Source organism: Lissotriton vulgaris, chromosome 12 (assembly GCF_964263255.1).
Source record: "Lissotriton vulgaris chromosome 12, aLisVul1.2, whole genome shotgun sequence".
Lineage (NCBI taxonomy): Eukaryota > Metazoa > Chordata > Amphibia > Caudata > Salamandridae > Lissotriton > Lissotriton vulgaris.
The window spans coordinates 719,930,318-719,945,516 of record NC_141700.1 but is presented as its reverse complement, the minus strand read 5'-3'; the positions used below and the strand labels follow the sequence as shown (position 1 = coordinate 719,945,516).

Here is a 15,199-nt window from a genome sequence, read left to right as displayed (position 1 = left end):
GCCGACCCCCTCCACAACAAGCGGGGAAACCCCGTGGTGGACCGGGATGAAGGCGTCAGACCCAGCAACAGGACAAAGTGCAAAGTGCAGAGAAAAACAGAAAAGTAAATTTCACTTTTCAAAAATTCAAGATAGTTATAAAACAAAGTGCTAAAATCAGTTCCTTGAGCATATTAGTCAAGCACAGGGATTTCAGCAGCAGCGGCAACTCATAACTGCGCACGTCCTAACTTGTTACAGGCCCCAATAACATTTACTCCATCAGTGTTCTACACCAGTAAAGCCAAGATTATACAAGTACACATTTTTATATAGTTCTAAGACAAAAAGGCACATTTATGAAAATATCTCTATTTTGAAAAGCTTGTTTATTAAAGACTCTTAATAATAAAATAGAATGGACATCAGTGTCCATACCTTTTAATATACACTATTGTTTGCTTGGTTAATTGTTGCAATGGTGGTCTGCATTAAGTACATACAACACTTAAGCTCACCAAATCGGTACTGTCTAAAACCTATTGAGAGACAACAGGGACATCTCTGGTTTCTTCATTTCTTAGGTTATTGGAAGACAGATGTTTGGATGACCCCAGATGTCAATTAGATACAGTTTGTAAATAAAATGTTTCTTTCTTTTCCTAGTATAAAAACGAATGGTTTTCCATTTTTAGCACCTGTAATGTCTATTGAAGTGACCCTGGAGAAGGTCCTGTGATGCTTATACTCGACTGGCCAGATTCTGGAACAGGGTGGGATGTGGGCCAAGAAAGATGCAATTTTCTGAATAGTTATTTGGCTTTGGATGGAAGCGCAGGAGGTTCTTGTTGGTTGTTTAGTTAGTTATATGGACAAACTGTTCTCAATCACTTTGGGGTTCAGGTAGTTGTACTTGACAGGCAGGAATTTGTTTCTGCTTTCAATGTCGGCTGATATCTGGGACAAGCATTCCTGGAAGGCCTTGATGCACCGCTTGGGTTCCTCCTCTGTAAAATGTTCATCAGGGAATGTGCCTAAAGGCCTCTTTAAAGAAACATAAATACATGAAAAAGTTAATGCCTCATAAATCCAGACAATAGATCAAGGTGGCAACAAACAGAAGTAAGGAATGCTGGGTAATATTTTCTATGTGTTACAGTTGTTTTGAGTGGCCTAAATGTGGAATTGGTACTACTGCCCCAGAACGGAACTTACAGAGGATTTGTTTTTCACACTAAAAGTCCACACTACTGTTCTTGTTATGAAGACCAGATTGGCATGGAGGGCATAACCCTATCATCATCATCATTTTATTCGAGCTAAAAAAGTAAAGATCATTAAAGTACAATAATAAAAGCAATACAATAAAATATATTTGGTAAAAAAGTGCCCGTGCATAGCAAGGAATTGTTAAAAAAGCTCTATCCAGAAACCCCCTACTCCACTTCTTAGGATCCAAATGACAACATTGTGAAATAGAGGAGGGCAAAAACCTTAGCTAAGGGTCCATACCCCTATCAGTACAACAAGGTGAGGTCCTGAATGCTCAACGTGAAGGACAGAATGGGCGGGTTCCACTACGCGGAACTCAGTGAAGTGACCCAAAAACTCTGCCACGCTATGGGGAGTTCCACAAGCAGCAGAGTGCATTTGGTCATGCTTTTCATGTTGATTTTCAGTGCCTGGTGTTTGCCCCGCACTTTAAAACCACCGCAAACTGCACAATGTACAGCACAAGAGGGTGCTGCTTCTTATTGCCTCTTGACCATTTGCGACCGCCCACACCGAGAAATCTCACCGCTCATGTTGAGAAATCTCATCTGGAGGTGGATTTTCCTCACTCACGCTCCCAAACTTGATGTTAATGAGCGTGAGCATGGAAAAAGTGGAGCTGAGATTTTGGGAACTCCACATGCTCCGCGGAGCATGGAGTGGGCAAAACTCTGCAAACTCATGCGAGCGGACTGAGTTCACCGCCCAGGCCTAGATAGAACCTGAGCTCTCCCACACCCTCACTTGCTCAGGGAGATGAGCCCTCCTCCTAACCAGAGGGTTGATTGCAACAAAGAAAAAGACATGGTTGCTTACAGTATCGCCTGTACTTTTTGCTCACAAATGATTGATGCAAATTGTTTAAATGTATTTCTCCTTGTAATAAGTATGGCATTAAGCCATTGAAGTTTTATAAATTGAGACAAGGAAGGGGCTTCGGGATACGACAAACTGCACCCTCCCATTTTATCTTTGAGCACATTCTTTATATCTCCTGCACACCTCATCCCAGAGCACTGAATATGGAAAGCAAGTTGGATAAGCCAAAGAAGGCTTTGGCTGATTAGAGGATCTAGGGGTGGCTACTCCATTTGAGCGTAGGAGTGTCACCTCACAAAGAAAAGCTCGAGCCAGAGCTGAAAAAAATGGTAATATTAACATTTTTTTTCAGCAACCAAATCGTCCAGAGTGCGAGGGTGGGGTGGGGCCTTTCCTGATGAGTTGCACCAGGAAGCTGTGCGCTTATGTTTAAAATGCGCATGTCTCTTTGACTAGCCGTCTTGTGATGGCCAGCCAGACATGCGCGTTTTAAACCTCTCTTACCCAGCTGTCTAGCACGAATGTATGACTTACAATGCAAACATTTACAATGCATGCCTTTACAACACAGTTTTTACATCGTAACATCCATTACAATGCCTACCATTACATTGCAATAAAGGTAAGTGTTGGATAGTGTAGGGGTAAAAATTACTATTCCCATTCCAGTGAGTGCAACAGTAGGGTAAGTGTTGGATAGTGTTGGAGTAAAACCTACTATTCCCACTCCAGTAAGGGCAACAGTAGGGTAAGGGTTGGATAATGTAAGGATAAAAACTATGCGTTGTAATGGTATGCGTTGTAGTGACATGCGTTGTAGTGACATGCGTTGTAATGAAATGTGTTGTAGTGACCTGCGTTGTAATGCCTGCTTTGTAATGGCATGCTATGTAAAGGATGTTGCGTTGCAATGGCTGCATTGTAAAGGTAGTGCGATGTAATGAATGCGTTGTAAAGGTTGTTTCCCATCTAACACAGCTGAGTCAGAGAGACCATGCCCTCCAATCCTGGCTCTTCTCTCATGTTGGTTAACAGCATGAGAGCAGAGCCAGGATTGGCTTGGGATGTAGAAGCTTGCCGCGAGGAATGAAGACCAATCAAGGAGGATGTTGCGCTCGTGCAGGAAGGTAAATGTATTTTATTTGATTTAATTTGTATATATTTTTTTCTGTGCCACCCGCCCTACTACCCTCGATACATGCCAGCTGCCACTGAAATGAGGTACTGCAAGGGAGCCCATAAATAAAATGCATGAATTGCTCTAAAGTTTTCTAAATATTTGCATCTAGCTCCTGTTCATCCTGAATTTTTACAACTAAATTGCCAAGCAAAGAATCGTGACAAGCAGCAGCAGGATTATCAAGGCATTATTTGAAGAGATTACAAAGTACTATCAGGCTATACTACATCTGACTAAATATCTGTCCATTTTCAGAATCTGGCGGCACAGGTTTGATAAAAACTCTCAAACTTGTGAGCTGAGTTTGTGTGCATCTGCCAAAAATTGCAGATAAACCTAATGTATAGTGATCCATGTGGACATTCTGCCCTACTGGTAGACATTTTTTTCTTTGCCAATGCAGATTTCAAATTTTCTTGATTCTGAGAATCAGTGTTGAGGTTTCAAACTCTTAATATTTGTGCAACTAAATGACACTTAGTTGTGAACATCTATGTGTGAATCTGGCCTAAAGACCTTAAGAGTACAGTGAAAGCTTCATCCTTCTAAGCTGCTAATGCACCGGTCCTGGTTCATTCAGGCCCTTCCCTCAACTCATACTGCCCTCTCTCACATGGCCAACAACTTCTTTTCCTTTGCTTACCACAATCACCTACTGTATCTCATCATTCTTGCTAATTTGTCAGTGACATTTGGCACTTTATATCACCCAGCTTCATTCTCATTCCTCACCTCTTTCTGCCCTGCTGTTGATCTTTTCCTATCTATTCGATAATTCATCCTCAGTGACATGGACTGCAAGAGATCACAGCTGGTCCCTCTACAACTCAGGGTCTTTCAAGGGTCAATCCTAAACCCACTGCTATTTTCCCTATACACCAACCCTCTCAGCGACATCTCCTTTAGCATCTAATATCCCCTTTCCATTAAATACTCAAATCTTATCCTTTCACACCCTCTAAACATGCATCTCAGTTTGATTCTCTATTACCAGGTGCTTCTTGGGGGTCATAACGATGTTGTGAGTATCCCCACCGCCCGGCCAGCGGTGGCGAGTGGTGGAGATCCACACGCCATCACATCACTATTTACCCGGTACTGCGGAACATGGAAAGTCCGTCCGCTACTTTTCCGCCGGTTGGATTGCCGGCCGGGTGGAAAATGCATATGGTAATAACTATGGGGGAACGTTGCGGGATCCCCGGTGGGGGGATTTGGCTGCACTTGGGGGGTACCTATGGAACCCCGCTTCATTGCTACGCACAAGGTGGAAGGCACCGCGTGGTGCCTGTCACATTGTGTATGGCAATGTACAACATGCATCTTTTACATTGCGTCGGGTTCTGCTTACAGCACCGCCCGCCGCAATGGGAAAGATGTGGGATGCGACCGCCAGGGTGGCTGCCCCATCCTAATTGGCCCCACGGGACTGCCGCACCTCTGGTGGTTGGTCCCGTTTTCTGTCATGGTGGCGGGGGACAAAGTCTGCCAGCCATCATAATGGGGCTTCTTGACTTTCTCCTCTTTATTTAGAAACCTTGGGGTTCACTCTAACCCTTCCGTTATTCTATTCTATTCTATTCTGGGTTTGGTAAAGCGCAACAGCTACCCCAGCAATGGGGCGTCCCGGCGCTGAGAGACAGCACACAGCCTGTCAGGAGGGAGAAAAGGGGGGTGGGGGGATCAGGGAGCTACTCTAGAGGGCAGGAAATAGGAGAGTCTTGATTGCCTTACGAAAGACCGAAAGGCAGTCTACGGAACGTATGTGGAGAGGAAGAGCGTTCCAGAGCTTGGGTCCCAGGACCTTGAAGGAGCGACCTCCAGTACGACAGAGTTTTATTCGGGGTACTTTCAGAAGAAGTTGGTTGGAGGAGCGCAGCTCACGGCTAGGAACATAGGGGCAGGTCAGGTTTTGTAGCAGAGGGGGATTTCCCTGTTTGACAATTTTAAAGATCGTAATGAGAGCTTTAAATTTTACTCTGTTTTCCACGGGCAGCCAGTGGAGTTTGCCGATGGTGGCTCTGGCTGAGCATCTGCGGGGAAGACCGGCCAGCGTTCTAGCCGCCGCGTTTTGGACTCGTTGAAACCTAGCAGTTTCTGCTTTGTTTGCACCTAGGAGTAGGACGTTAGCGTAGTCCAGGCGTGATAAAATGGTTGCCTGGACAATCAGCTGGCGAACCTTCGAATCGAAAAAGCCGAGTATGGGCCTGAGATTTCTCAGAAGACCCATACAGGTGGCTGCCACCTTTTTGGTGTGTGTCTGGAAGCTGAGATTGGCGTCCATCCAGACTCCCAGATTTTTGATGCTGGATTTAGGGAGTGGGGTGGTACCAAGGGATGACGGCCACCAGTGCTAGTTCCATTGGCTGGTGTTTCTGCCAAGAAGGAGCACCTCGGTTTTCCCGGCGTTCAGTTGGGGGTAATTATTACCTATACAACCATGTCTCCTGTTTCATACCACCAAGACAGTAGTTTTTCACTAGTAGTTAGTAAATTAGATTATCACAATAGTGCGTTCAAGGGTTAATCTCAAAAATCCTTCCTCTTACTACACAAGTCTGCCTGCAAAACTTTACCCTGCCAGGGCACACACCTGCCACTCTCTACTGCACAAAGCTGGGTGGCTCCATGCTGAAAATACGACCCTCTGTGAATCATTGACAATCATATGTAAACAGCCACAGAACCTCTACAGACTGCCTTTCTATTATATTGCCTGGCTGCGCTCCTTCCAGGAATTTGCAATCAGAGCTTCCTGGTTACACCAGGTGCGTAACATAGGCCTCTGCAGCCCCTGCTGTGCACGAGCGTCTCTCAGCCATTCAGGAGTTCCCCAGAGTGCCCCACATTCATGGTTTCTGGAATGATACCTCAGAAGTCTGTTAAAAAATAACAACTAACGAAGAACACTGTGGCAAAATTGTAAATGGGTCCACCTAGTTTCTAAACTAGATATAATCAGAGGCATAGCTTCTGGGGTTGTTTGGTGTGTAACACCCCAAATCGAAACGTATTCTTGACTTGGTAGTTGCATCTGGAGGCCTTGAGGTGGATCTGCTATGTCTGTGTCATTTTTTTCATTGTGTGGCAAGAATAAAAGACAAAACAGTGACCTTTGATGTAAAACAGCAGAAAGAGTGAGAGGCAGAGATACATATCTGGGGGCTGAATTTCCAAATGTGAAACCAGATAACCTGGATTCATCACCAGCCTCCCTGCGTATCCACATTGTTGCCACCATCAGTAATAAGATTTCAAGGCCAAGTTTAAAGTTTACATAATTACTGACTTGCCTCTTATTTGTCTTTGGGAGGTGTGGGGGGCATTATTGTTTTTTAGTTCATGTTTAAAAACTATCACTTTTGAAAAATGCCTGTCTATGTAGAGATATAGGGGCCGATTATGATCGCGGACGGACTTGCGTCCGTCCGCGATCATTGAGGAGGAGGGGACGTCCGCATGGGCTGCGTAGTCCCCTCCTGTGCGATTAGGATGTGACCGCCAGAGTGGGGGTCACATCCTCTATTTTTAACATTGCTGCGGGTGCGGCTTCAAGCTGCACCCGCGGCAATGTTAAAAATGCACGCATTGCATTTGCATGCAGAAAGAGGCAGGCACCGTGCGGTGCCGGCCGCTTTCTGCATACAAATGCAGGGGGGTACCATAGGCACCCCCCATGTGCACCCCCCACCCCCCTTCACTTAGGGGGCCCGCAACGGGCCCCCGCAGTGAAGTTACACATGCTTTTCCACGGCGGAAAAGCCGCCGCGGAAAAGCATCTTTGCAGGCACATACTAATCTGGCGGACGGTGTCTGAGAGACACAGTCACCAGATTAGTGCTTTTCCTCCGCGGTTGTAAGCCAACCGCGGAGGAAAAGCTGCGGACAGAAACCAGGACCCACCAGCCATCCTAATGTGGCGGTGGGTCTTTGGTGGGTCCGCTGCGGATTTTCCGCATCCTCCGGGCCGGCGGTGGCTTCCGCCGGCCCGGAGGATGCGGAAAATACGCAATCATAATGAGCCCCTTAATCTGGTGTACTAAGGTGAAACGCTTCTGCATGGTAAAGATTTTTTATTTTTCATTTTGGTAGAAACTAAGATATTTTTACATTACGTTTGTTGCACAATATACGTGTCAAACATTTTCATGGCTTGGCTCATACATTAAATCCTAGGCCAAGCCAGATACCTGCTAGGTGCTAGTTCGGCTCACCCTAATAATTTGCCAGAACGCCCAACTCTATTTGCCACTCAGGCTTAGTATATGCGGTCAACATTTGTAAAAGGTGAGGACTGGAAACATGGAGGCCTATCTACATGCACCAATTTGGCAATTCTACGATCAAGGCTTCTCGTAGCAGAGACAAAGAAGAGTGTGTGCAGTGAAAATATATTTAAAATAATTGATAACACAGCAGTACCTCCAGGCTGTTGTGTTTTACATGAACATATTCATTAGTTCCTTGGGAACACTAACAGGCCCAGATGGGAAAGGCAGGGGAGGCGCTTCATGGGTTAGGGCAGAGCTTTCCAAACTGTGTGTCCCGACACAGTACTGTGTCGCCTGCAAAAGGTGGGTGTGTCACGGGCACTTACCACATAACTGCTACTAATTAAGAGGCATTCCTAGACTTTCTGCTCTATGGGGGCCGGGTGATTCACAACAAAGCCTCATTAAGTAAATAGTCTTTTAAAAGACCTGTGAAGTGCTCAGGAGCGGCAGTGTGTGTGCCTGGGATGCTGCGGTGAGGTGACAGAGGGAGTGAGACAGAGGGAAGAAGAAAGAGGGAGGGAAACAGACAGGAGGGAGACAGACAGGAGGGAGACAGACAGGAGGGAGAGAGACAGAGAGTGAGTTAGATGGAGAGTGAGGGAGACAGAGGAATACGGAGGAATACGGAGGGAGACGGAGGGAGGGAGAGAGAGGGAGACAGAGAGATATAGAGAGAGGGAGAAGGAGAGAGAGAGAGGGAGATGGAGAGAGAGAGGGAGACCAAGGGAGAGAGGGAGGGAGACGTAGAGCGATAGAGAGAGGGAGACAGAGAGAGAGAGGGAGGGAGACAGAGGGAGAGGGGACAGAGGGAGAGAGGGAGGAAGACAGAGGGAGAGAGTGAGGGAGACAGAGAGAGAGAGACATAGCGAGAGAGAGAGAGAGAGGGAAACAGAGAGAGGGAGGGAGGGAGACAGGCAGAGATAGAGACAGAGAGAGGGACAGACAGATAGAGACAGGGGCAGACAGATAGTGGCAGAGACAGACAAGACAGAGGGAGGGACACAGAGGGAGGGAGACAGGGACAGACAGGGACAGGCAGACAGACAGATAGAGGCAGAGACGGAGACACACTGAGGCACAGAGACAGCGAGGGGGAGGGGGGAGACAGAGAGAGAGAGAGAGAGGGAAACAGAGGGAGGGAGTCAGGGGGAGACAGAGGGAAGGAGAGGGAGACAAACCGAGGGAGACAGACCGAGAGAGACAGACAGAGGGAGACAGACAGAGGGAGGGAGACAGACAGAGGGAGGGAGACAGACAGAGGGAGACAGACAAGAGTGAAACAGATAAGAGGGAGACCGAGAAGAGGGAGGGAGACAAGAGGGAGGGAGACAAGAGGGAGAGAGAGCGGGTGACAGAGGGAAAGAGAGGGAGGGAGACAAAGAGAGGGAGACAGAGGGATGGAGAGGGAAGGAGACAGAGAGAGGGAGACAGAGGGAGGGAGTCAGGGGAGACAGAGGGAAGGAGAGGGAGACAGACAGAGAGAGGGAGACAGACAGAGGGATGGAGACAGAGGGAGACAGACAAACAGAGGGAGGGAGACAGACAGAGAGAGGTAGACATACAGAGGGAGACAGAGAGAGGGAGGGAGACAGACAGAGGGAGGGAGACAGACAGAGGGAGACAGACAAGAGGGAGACAGAAGAAAGGGAGGGAGGGAGAGATAGGGACAGACAGAGATAGAGACAGGAACAGACAGACATATAGAGGTAGATACAGACAGAGACAGAGAGACAGAGAGGAGACAGAGGTAGGGAGGCAGGGACAGACAGACAGATAGAGGCAGGGACAGGCAGACAGAGATGGAGATGGAGGGAGAGAGAGGGAGAGAGAGAGGGAGACAGAGGGGGAGAAAGGGAGAGAGAGAGCAGAAGACAGGGAGGGAGATAGAGTGACAGAGGGAGGGAGGCAGAGGGCGGGAGATAGAGGGAGGGAGGCAGAGGGAGGGAGATGGAGGGAGGGAGAGAGAGGGGGGGAAAGAGAGAGAGAGAGAGAGGGAGGGAGACAGAGAGAGAGGGAGACAGGGAGAGAGAGAGAGAGAGAGAGAGGGAGGGAGGGATAGAGAGTAAGAGGGGGAGGGGGACAGATAGAGGGAGGGAGAGATAGAGAGAGGGAAGGCGACAGAGAGTGTGAGAGAGAGAGAGATAAAGATGTGTGTAAGCCGGGTCAGATTCACAATTGCTTTAGTAACCTTCCTGCTTTCTCAAATTTGCTTGAAAATGCACTATTTGCCCACTTTTATTTCAACATTTTCTTCTGGGGGAGAACCTCCCCTTAGGTGGTTCTGGCTCGCTCGCTACGCTCGCTCGCTACACTGCCTTACTGTGTCCCAAAATTATGCATCTCCAAAAAGAGTGTCACCAACATGAAAAGTTTGGAAAGCTGTGGATTAGGGGGTGTTTGGGTGTGAGGTTCAGGGGGAAAGATGTCGGTTTGCAAACCCCCAAAGGCATTTGTCCCTTCCTAGCTGGGTCTGAGGGCACTGAGCTAGGTCTGCTATGCCTGTGTCGGGTTTTTCCATTCCAAAAAGCTTTTAAATTGTTCATTTTTTAAGTGGAAACTTAAATATATAGTGGCTGGTTTACTGAAAAATGAACGCATATACGTACTCCTTGAAATGGTACAAATTTACAATTTTTGGGAATTCATAAATATTGGCAAGATAGACTTGGAACCCTGTGCTAGTCACAGGTTTCCAGACATACTGCTGGCAATCAAACACCCAAAATGTGATGGTATGAATGCTTGCAAAAAGTCTAGCCAGTGGTAAAAACTCAGGGTAGCATTCCAACCCGTTGTGTTCACCCACTCTGTCATTGTAAACAGAAGCCACCCTGTTCCTTGTAGAAACAGTCTATCCTGAACTTTGGTCATTTCACCCCCACAATCCTTCATTTTCAGTTGGGAAATTTGACATTCACACCCACTCAATCTCACAAAGTTACACCCCTGGATATAACTGAATTGTTGTTTTCGCTCTGTTGGTGTGTTGCAGTCTCTGCATCACAAAAACTGTTTTTTGATCAAAACTTCAATCACCTCTCTGTCATATTCATTCTATTATACCTAATTATCTATGTACCACAAGTCACCTTATGTAAGACAGACTGGACAGAATGCCATGCCACTTTTTCTCAAGTAAAGAGGTCACATGGAGGTGCAATTTATGCACAACAAGGCACTCTTCTATATATTGAGATAATAGTATGCTTACCGTGTCCCCAGGCTCATTACTCAGGAGCTTTACAATTACCATTGTAGTGGCGGTGGTACCCACATCCGGTAGGACGTCCAGGACACTTTCCAGTGTTGCTGTGCCTTTGGTTTTGGGAGGAGGTTGGCGCATTGTGTTGGGACTGTTTGGCATCCAGGCGAGGAAATCAAACTATAGTGGCCAAAGACCAAATGGAAGAAAAAGCAACAGCTGGAAGTTGTAATAATTTTTATTACATAGTCTTATTTCGCGCTGAAAGTTCCAAGGTTGTCAGAGTGCTTTATAGAGAAAAAAAACTTGAAAAGCCAAGATATGCTACATCACAAAATGTAATTCTTTCACAGAAACAAGAATAGACAAGAAAACCTTGTTTGTTAGGTATTACATTACCATTGGGGAGAAGATTGGAAAAGTGCTTGTTTCAGTCAGGAGTCAGAATGTCAGATGGAGCTGATATACAAGGAATTATGACAAATCAAGGAATATTGTCAATCATCACAGACCAAAGGGTATTTCCAAAATGACAGGAAAGATAAGTGGCCAATTTGAGACTTTTGTTTTCTCAGCAGGATCTATTCTATCTTTCAAAGAAGGGCTTGGTACTGGCATTCACTGGGGGAAAATGATGTCCCGCCATGTGTAAAAGCTGCTCCTCTTGTCTCCATTTAGTTTTGGGTTTAACTATCGAAGGGTGCACCAGTCACATTAGTGAAGACTTGTAGTAATAGGAGACATTTAACCTCTTTAACAAAAGTAATGCCCTCTAGTGAATCTCTGGACCCTCCTCAGGTCAATGCCTAAGTTCACAAACTTACAATCTGATCTACTGATCCTCTTATAATGATGTATGTATGTATTATTTAAATAGCACAAACCTAACCTTGAGATATCAGTGTACTGATACCCTGGCTTTGACTGTTCTCATGAGCATTAGGCTTTTTTATATGTCGATAGCACAGATCAGTTTTCTAGATTCTTACAATCCCTTGGGTATTTATCCCTACCACCTACAGTCCTATAAGCATTTTTACAATTACCTGCCCACTGTTGACAGCAGCATGCTGAGCTGAACTTGTAAAAATCACCATAGTCAAATACTTGATCAGTTCTGCGCGGGTCCGTAGCGAGGATGGAACTCCTGAAAGAATACAAGAACAATGTACGATCACTCTTAAAAGGTTTAGCAGTGGCAGATCCTGTGCCCTATGTGCCACAGGTGTGTATCTTCAGTGACTGCTCAGAGGGATAATGGTAATTTGTAGTTGTGTGCATGAAAGGGTATGCCTGTGGGGTATTAATTTTCTGAACATTTCAACGGATTCACAAAAGGGTGCTACAATCCTGTGGCATTCCTGGCACTGTTGGAAGGAAGTGTCTTCCACGTTCTAGTGCAGTGCAAAACAGTAAAGAATTTTAAATACATTTGAGTTCCAAAGGAAAAAATATAATTTTAATATGTTGAAAAAAATGCAGTATACACTGAAATGGTCTAAATTCATCCTATATTTCAATATAGGCTTCGAACCCACTGCTGAGGGCTATACCAGTTGTTAAAGGCTTAGAACATGCAGGATAAAACCTTTAAAAACTGGTATAGCCTGAGCTAGAAGGGCTATAAAGGTATTAGAACATCCCATGCACTACGAGTAAAATGTTCTAAATTAAAAAGAAAGACAATCATTGGAATGCTGAAGCAGAAGGCTTAAACCGCCCATTATAAGCCATGAACCACTTCATTATCGTCAATGGAGCTCTCAACATTCTAATGTTCTAAACAGAGGTAGGAACCTTTTGTTGCTGGACTTAAGCTGACACTTCAAGCATGACAGTTCCTAAATCTTCTAGATTTCACATTCAGTCTCAATGTCTTGTGAATCCAGTGTCAAGCTGCAATCAGTGAGAGGTATGTGTAAATGTAAATGTGGGATACTTGTAAAGCGCACTGTTACTCTACCCGAGTGTCCTGGCGCTATAGACCGCTGGGGAACCCATCCTGGTTTTCCCTGTGAGATGGTCCTGTGAGATGGTCCTGATACCCAGGTTTCACCCTGGGTATCTCCAGGGTGAAACCAGGCATCCCCAGCGTCTGTGGGGGGCCATTGTGGAGATGAGGTAAGCTTAACGCCCAGAGTTGCCGAGTGTGTTCCCTGGTTGGAGTAGGCACTGAGGCGAGAATTATCGAGTCCGTTGACCCTGGTCTAAGATCCTGCCGCATCGGGAGTTGAACCCTGGTCCCGGGCCGTTCTTTGCATACAGGTCTTCCGCCTCTAACCAGTGAGCCACACCACTCCACAAGCATGGGGAAGATGAGCAACAAAACAAGATAACAAGATCAGCCAATTGTACTGTAATGTAGCTTACATGTAGTCTCCACTTTGGTTATTCATTTCAACTTAACATTGTTTTCCAATGGTGGTTTGTACATGTGTTTCCATATGGCGAAACTGCACTATGCACTCATTTATTTCAGATAGACATCTGTTATTCAGTACCAAGATACCCTTCTGGGGGAACGAGTGCTTTACACATACACATAGTATATTTTTGATAGACATTGTTGCTCGGTAGTCTGCACATTTAGTTCCTCTGTTGTACAATTCAGAATATGATGTATTATTATTTGTTTTTTTCTGGGCTCTTAGGCGCCGACTCTTCTGCTTTTTTCTAATTAAAATAGCGTCTGCGCTGAAGTTGGTGAGAGGTTAACTGCCTGTCACACTAATCAGGGAACGTTGCTGTGACCTATGACTGATATGCAGTCCAGCTGTCCCTGAACTTCATCCTGAGAAGGAAGATAGCATGCAAGAAGAAGTGTGCAAGCTTGCACACACGAGACAGAGTGCATTCCTTATTGCACAAAGGCCAGCTTCCTGACAGTACCTAGGTATGGGGTTGGGTCATTCTAATAGGCCTGGTGAATGGATTCTCCCTATATGCTCTCTTTAGCATAGAGATATTCATAATAGGAGTAATGTTAGCAACATTATGAACAATTAACATGGTTGAATTGCTTGTGTTTTTCACTATCCTAATAATGCTTATTGCAATGATGTTTCTCATCTTTTTCATAATCGCAGTTCATGTTTTGTTTACAAATATTAGAGCTCTTCAATAGACTTTTGAAAATGCAATACAGTATGTTTTTGTGACACTTTAGGCATGCACGAATGACTAGCGAAAGGGTTAGATCTATAACTCTGTGGGGTTAGGAGCTCAGATTCAGTACTGTAAGCTAGGCAAACAGACCAATAGATTGATTACATAGTAGGACGCAGTCTCTGTATTATGACATTTTGTTGTTCTGAAAACACAGAACCGTACAACAATACCTGAGGATTTCCTCTTCAGGAAGCCTTCTTTGAAGATCTCCCAAACCCATGCTTGAAGCTCCTGGTCCTTCTGGATGCTCTCATCACCCTTATAGTAGAAGTCAACAATGCCAGACACATAACTAGGAGAAAAGAAAATTGATTAGGGTCAATTGGTGAAAGACCACATGGGACACTTCCAGGCCAAGGAAGATGAAGCTGTACCTCTTACTACAGGAACAACAAGCATCACTCATCTAACAATTATTCAGCATGTGTTTACCACTAGTTTAACATGGATGTTCTACATTCAAGCGGGTCCCTTATAGTTACTCACAAGATTTACCTCAAAGGCTTGGGGAGTCAATTTCCGCTTTCCTCCTGAATCTACTCTGGAATCAGTTCTGCTGTCTTGCTCCTCAGGATGGTGACGTGCCCTTTTCACTAATGAAAAGGGACTGAGGTAGATAGTGGGACAACAGCTCTATACAGGTTTAGATGTCTCATTTCCTTCTTGGATAGGTCACACAGATCCACCCAGTCTGTTCTTCTCCTAAGAGCTCCAAGTGTATCCAGTGGATTAGCATAACAAGATCATCTCAGGAGAGCCACCATTTCATGGTATGAGCAATCTCTGCTCATATTCTCTGCACACTACATTGTTTTGTACATAACACAAGTTCAACATGTGTTGAATTGGACAGACAAATCATGCAACCACCCATTTCTGAGAAAAAATGGCTTTCAATTTCGAAGTGCCCGAGGGAACTTTCTGTGCCAGCAGCAAGAACGGAATTGTCTCTTTTGTGTGCACTTCAGAAGATGGCCACTCACTATCTGCCCACAGGGATACAGCCTGTAATAGGTTGAATCATAACATTTTGATTAGGTCATAATTTAACCTATCTCATGAACCGTAATGGGATGATCGCAAATTACAACTCACTCCGATTTGTGGCACTCAAAGGGATGGTGGCCTGCTAGGGCCATCAGTCCAACATATCTGTGACTGCCTTTGCATAAAATAAACTTTTTTTTGACCCAAACTTGTTTGATTAAAGTAAACTGGGCTACGTTTAAAAGATGTTTTCTTTTTTGAAAAGTATGTTTAAGAGTTGGTAGTGGTCCCCTAGACCACTGCCTATTCCCCAACAAG

General features: G+C 45.4%; 1 protein-coding gene across 1 annotated transcript in view; it reads right to left on the bottom strand.

Moving 5' to 3' along the window:
• Window positions 1–351: 351 nt before the first annotated feature.
• LOC147678116 (hydroperoxide isomerase ALOXE3-like) overlaps window positions 352–15,199 on the bottom strand; it is a 112,019-nt gene continuing 97,171 nt past the window's right edge. Inside the window, exons 11-14 of the mRNA XM_086945976.1 lie at window positions 14,065–14,186; window positions 11,773–11,873; window positions 10,736–10,906; window positions 352–1,023 (exon numbers count right to left, since the gene is read on the bottom strand). Coding sequence (XP_086802102.1) covers window positions 844–1,023; window positions 10,736–10,906; window positions 11,773–11,873; window positions 14,065–14,186 — 574 coding nt within the window. The 3' untranslated portion in view covers window positions 352–843. The remainder of the gene's footprint in view (window positions 1,024–10,735; window positions 10,907–11,772; window positions 11,874–14,064; window positions 14,187–15,199) is intronic.